Source organism: Salmo salar, chromosome ssa07 (genome assembly GCF_905237065.1).
Source record: "Salmo salar chromosome ssa07, Ssal_v3.1, whole genome shotgun sequence".
Taxonomy (NCBI): Eukaryota; Metazoa; Chordata; class Actinopteri; order Salmoniformes; family Salmonidae; genus Salmo; species Salmo salar.
In genome coordinates this window covers 3,328,998-3,334,804 of record NC_059448.1, presented here as the reverse complement: position 1 = coordinate 3,334,804, position 5,807 = coordinate 3,328,998, and the positions used below count along the sequence as shown (strand labels likewise).

The following is a 5,807-nucleotide window of genomic DNA, read 5'->3' as shown; positions in this document are numbered from 1 at the left end:
GGAAAAGGAGAAGAAGGCGTTCTAGAATGTAACTAATGAAGTTCTCTGTGAAATCTGATAGATATGTTATTATGAACATGTTGGGTCGTAATTTGAACCTATAAAGGACTGCTGTTTTATTAACATAAACTATCATTATATACAGTCATAGCCACGGGAATTAGGGGTGTTGAGGGTGTTGAGGGTGCCTCACTGAGGTTCGACTACTGGCTCCTAAGACATTGTATCTCAGTACAAGAGGCATCACTGCAGACACCCTGGTTCGAATCCAGGCTGTGATTTGGAGTCCCATAGGGACAAGTGGCCCAGCGTTGTCCGGGATAGGCCGTCGTTGTAAATAAGAATTTGTTCTTTACTGACTTGCCCTGTTAATAAATAAAACAAATATTACTCTTGACAGAGAGGATAGAAATAGGCATTAGTGTTGGAAGAAAACATTCTGTCAGCGCTACCTTGACGAAGAGATTCTCGGCAGCACAACCCCCCCCCCAGCACTAAACAACTTCCTGCATTGTTGAATACTCCTTTCTTATTGGCTAGAAAGGCATTGTAGAATGTACATTAAAACAAAAAATTACGGGACAGTTGAAAATTATATCGGGACAACTTGTAGTTATGACGTAATTATGCACTTTGCACACGCAGACCGTACTTCCTACAAAGTTACAGAAAGATATACCAACAACCACACAAACTGAACTTGGATACATTGTAAACGCAGGTCCAACGAGGAACTAAACTGTAGCATCGTGTAGCTAGCTAGCATTTTTTAGTTGTTTCTAGTTTAGTGGCGCTATGCTGTCAAATCCTCCCTCATGTTTCTAGTTTAGTGGTGCTATGCTGTCAAATCCTCCCTCATGTTTCTAGTTTAGTGGTGCTATGCTGTCAAATCCTCCCTCATGTTTCTAGTTTAGTGGTGCTATGCTGTCAAATCCTCCCTCATGTTTCTAGTTTAGTGGCGCTATGCTGTCAAATCCTCCCTCATGTTTCTAGTTTAGTGGTGCTATGCTGTCCTCCTCCCTCATGTTTCTAGTTTAGTGGTGCTATGCTGTCAAATCCTCCCTCGTGTTTCTAGTTTAGTGGTGCTATGCTGTCAAATCCTCCCTCATGTTTCTAGTTTAGTGGTGCTATGCTGTCAAATCCTCCCTCGTGTTTCTAGTTTAGTGTCGCTATGCTGTCAAATCCTCCCTCATGTTTCTAGTTTAGTGGTGCTATGCTGTCAAATCCTCCCTCATGTTTCTAGTTTAGTGGTGCTATGCTGTCAAATCCTCCCTCGTGTTTCTAGTTTAGTGGTGCTATGCTGTCCTCCTCCCTCATGTTTCTAGTTTAGTGGTGCTATGCTGTCAAATCCTCCCTCATGTTTCTAGTTTAGTGGTGCTATGCTGTCAAATCCTCCCTCATGTTTCTAGTTTAGTGGTGCTATGCTGTCAAATCCTCCCTCATGTTTCTAGTTTAGTGGTGCTATGCTGTCAAATCCTCCCTCATGTTTCTAGTTTAGTGGTGCTATGCTGTCAAATCCTCCCTCATGTTTCTAGTTTAGTGGTGCTATGCTGTTAAATCCTCCCTCATGTTTCTAGTTTAGTGGTGCTATGCTGTCAAATCCTCCCTCATGTTTCTAGTTTAGTGGCGCTATGCTGTCAAATCCTCCCTCATGTTTCTAGTTTAGTGGTGCTATGCTGTCAAATCCTCCCTCATGTTTCTAGTTTAGTGGTGCTATGCTGTCAAATCCTCCCTCATGTTTCTAGTTTAGTGGTGCTATGCTGTCAAATCCTCCCTCATGTTTCTAGTTTAGTGGTGCTATGCTGTTAAATCCTCCCTCATGTTTCTAGTTTAGTGGTGCTATGCTGTCAAATCCTCCCTCATGTTTCTAGTTTAGTGGTGCTATGCTGTCAAATCCTCCCTCATGGTTCTAGTTTAGTGGTGCTATGCTGTCAAATCCTCCCTCATGTTTCTAGTTTAGTGGCGCTATGCTGTCAAATCCTCCCTCATGTTTCTAGTTTCACCAGCTGATTTCAGCTACTGATATTTTTTTAATTTGATTGTCATATTGGCAGGTTTGCTAGCAACAAGCTATCTAGCTAGCTTCTAGCCTAGTGTTTTTATATGCAATGTGTTCTCCTCGTAATGAACAGTCAGTGTCGACAAGTGTCCTGATCAGATGGCAAAATCAGGCATCATCAGCTCATTGTTATGGATGTTGCCAAATGTACAGGATGTCAACAGAAAACAGCTACATTGCTGTTATTCTGGCTGCAGAGATTGTGACTGTGTTAGCCATAGCTAGCTGGCTGGCTAGCTAGCAAGCAAGGGATAAGTACGTTGCCAGCAAACACAGCAACAGAGCGTAAAGAACGAACGACTGGGTCGGCATCCGTAAATATCAAACTAATCGAACGCACGACTGGGTCGGCATCCGTAAATATCAAACTAACGGAACGAACGACTGGGTCGGCATCCGTAAATATCAAACTAATCGAACGAACGACTGGCAACTAAAATATGATCAAGCATGAATTTGCGTATATAAATGAAAATATTTTAGAAAATGTTTTATTTCCAAATGGAATGGCCCATTTACATGAACTGTCTCTTCTGTGTATAAACATTGACATAATGTCACGTCCTGACCAGTATAAAGGCTAATTGTCATTGTAGTTTGGTCAGGACGTGGCAGAGGGTATTCGTTTTATGTGGTTCTGGGGTGGTGTGTTTGTTGAAGGGGCATTTGATTTAAGTATTCCGGGGGTTTTTGGGCACTGTTTGATTTTCATGTAATTCTATGTTGAGTCTAGTGTGTCTATTTCTATGTTTGGGTTAATTGGGGTTGGGACTCTCAATTGAAGGCAGGTGTTGTCTATTTGCCTTTGATTGAGAGTCCCATATATTAGGGTGTGTTTGTCATTTGTGGGAGATTGTTCCGTGTTTAGCCTTGTGCCTTGCCAGACTGTTTTGTTGATCGTTCGTTCTTTTTTTTTGTTATTTTTGTGTTCATTTTGAATTTATTAAAACGTCAAGATGAGCATACACATACCTGCTGCGTTTTGGTCCTCCATTTCCCGACGACAACTGTGACACATAAGGAATATTTCAAGTAGATTCTATTTCTATATATTCTGTATATCGTAACATTGTTGTTATTTTTACATTTTAAAGGTCAGTTAATACCATCCATATTCCAGGTAATGATCTGATGGCTGTGGGTAGATACAATGCTTTTTTAAAATGTTCTTTTTTTAAATGTATCCTTTTATTTAACAGGGCAAGTCGGTTAAGAACAAATTCTTATTTACAATGACGGCCTACAAAAAAGGCAAAAGGTTTCCTGCGGGGACAGGTGGCTGGGATTAAAGATAAATACTAGATCAAATAAAAATGTAGGACAAAACACACATCACGACAAGAGAGACAACACAACACTACATGGTAGCAACACCACATGACAACAACATGGTAGCAACACAACATGGTAGCAACACAACATGGTAGCAACACAACATGGTAGCAACACAACATGACAACACAGCATGGTAGCAACACAACATGGTAGCAGCACTAAACACGGTACAAACATTATTGGGCGCAGACAACAGCACAAAGGGCAAGAAGGTAGAGACAACAATACATCACACAAAGCAGCCACAACTGTCAGTAAGAGTGTCCATGTTTGAGTCTTTGAATAAAGAGATGGAGATAAAACTGTCAAGTTTTGAGTGTTTTGTTGCAGCTCGTTCCAGTCGCCGGCTGCAGCGAACTGAAAAGAGGAGCGACCCAGGGATGTGTGTATTTTGGGGACCTTTAACAGAATGTGGGACCGGCAGAACGGGTGTTGAATGTGGAGGATGAGGGCTGCAGTAGATATCTCAGATAGGGGGGAGTGAACGGGTGCTGTATGTGGAGGATGAGGGCTGCAGTAGATATCTCAGATAGGGGGGAGTGAACGGGTGTTGTATGTGGAGGATGAGGGCTGCAGTAGATATCTCAGATAGGGGGGAGTGAGGCCTAAGAGGGTTTTATAAATAAGCATCAACCAGTGGGTCTTGCGACGGGTAAACAGAGATTACCAGTTTACAGAGAAGTATAGAGTACAGTGATTTGTCCTATAAGGAGCATTGGTGGAAAATCTAATGGCCGAATGGTAAAGAACATCTAGCCGCTCGAGAGCACCCTTACCTGCCGATCTATAAATTATGCCTCCGTAATCTAATGTAGGTAGGACGGTCTAAATGATGACGATCAAACACATGACATAGGTTCCTCAATGTGTTTTTATTGAGTATAGTAAGGCACAGTCCTCTGCTAATATCTATTTGTATACTTTATATACTTCTACATATACTTGTCGCAAAGCCAAACACACACACACACACACACACACACACACACACACACACACACACACACACACACACACACACACACACACACACACACACACACACACACACACACACACAGAAGAACAAAACATGCTGATCCCGTGCCGCTCAGTTGGTAGGGAGCGGTTCAGTTGGTAGGGAGCGGCTCAGTTGGTAGGGAGCGGCTCAGTCGGTAGGGAGCGGCTCAGTCGGTAGGGAGCGGTTCAGTCGGTAGGGAGCGGTTCAGTCGGTAGGGAGCGGTTCAGTCGGTAGGGAGCGGTTCAGTCGGTAGGGAGCGGTTCAGTCGGTAGGGAGAGGTTCAGTCGATAGGGAGCGGCTCAGTCGGTAGGGAGCGGTTCAGTCGGTAGGGAGCGGTTCAGTCGGTAGGGAGCGGTTCAGTCGATAGGGAGCGGTTCAGTCGGTAGGGAGCGGTTCAGTCGGTAGGGAGCGGTTCAGTCGGTAGGGAGCGGCTCAGTCGGTAGGGAGCGGTTCAGTCGGTAGGGAGCGGTTCAGTCGGTAGGGAGAGGTTCAGTCGGTAGGGAGAGGTTCAGTCGGTAGGGAGCGGTTCAGTCGGTAGGGAGCGGTTCAGTCGGTAGGGAGCGGCTCAGTCGGTAGGGAGCGGTTCAGTCGGTAGGGAGAGGTTCAGTCGGTAGGGAGAGGTTCAGTCGGTAGGGAGCGGTTCAGTCGGTAGGGAGCGGTTCAGTCGGTAGGGAGCGGCTCAGTCGGTAGGGAGCGGTTCAGTCGGTAGGGAGCGGTTCAGTCGGTAGGGAGCGGTTCAGTCGGTAGGGAGCGGTTCAGTCGGTAGGGAGCGGTTCAGTCGGTAGGAGCGGCTCAGTTCCTGTGTGTCTACCGCGAGGCGAAGTAGGGCCTGATCTTCATGCAGATGGCTTTGAGAGAGTACCAGGATCCCTTCCAGTTCATCCACACCATGCCGTCATCCGTCCCGTGTTTTGCCATGTGTCGGGTGTAAGCCCCGCCCCAGTAGTAACGGCCGTTGGGATTGGCTGAGTGACACCTGTTGTACCACCAGCCACCGCCGTCCTCACGGGAGCACTGCTTAGACGGATCACCTGGAGTCCTGTTAGGGGGGGAGATGGGGGGAGAGTGGGGGGGGGAGGTTGAGGGGGAGGGGGAGAGAGTGAGGGGGTGGGAGAGTGGGGGGTGAGAGAGAGGGGGGAGAGAGGGAGGGTGAGAGAGAGGGGGAGAGAGAGGGGGGACAGGGGGGAGAGAGTGAGGGGGGTGAGAGAGAGGGGGGAAGAGAGGGGAGAGAGAAGGCGAGGGGGGGAGAGGGGTGAGAAAGGGGGAGAGAAAAGAGAGCGAGGGGGGGTGGGAGAGAGGGGTGAGAGAGAGAGAGGGGGGGTGGGAGAGAGGAGGGGAGAGAGCGAGAGGGGGGTGAGAGAGCAAAGGGGGGGCGAGAGAGAGAGAAGGTTAGGATAAACGTCTCCTGACCCA

General features: G+C 46.7%; 1 protein-coding gene across 1 annotated transcript in view; it reads right to left on the bottom strand.

Annotated features, from left to right (window-relative positions):
• Positions 1-4,247: 4,247 nt before the first annotated feature.
• Positions 4,248-5,807, bottom strand: part of LOC106590856 (fibrinogen beta chain) — a 13,126-nt gene continuing 11,566 nt past the window's right edge. Inside the window, exon 11 of the mRNA XM_014182031.2 lies at positions 4,248-5,433. Coding sequence (XP_014037506.2) covers positions 5,202-5,433 — 232 coding nt within the window. The 3' untranslated portion in view covers positions 4,248-5,201. The remainder of the gene's footprint in view (positions 5,434-5,807) is intronic.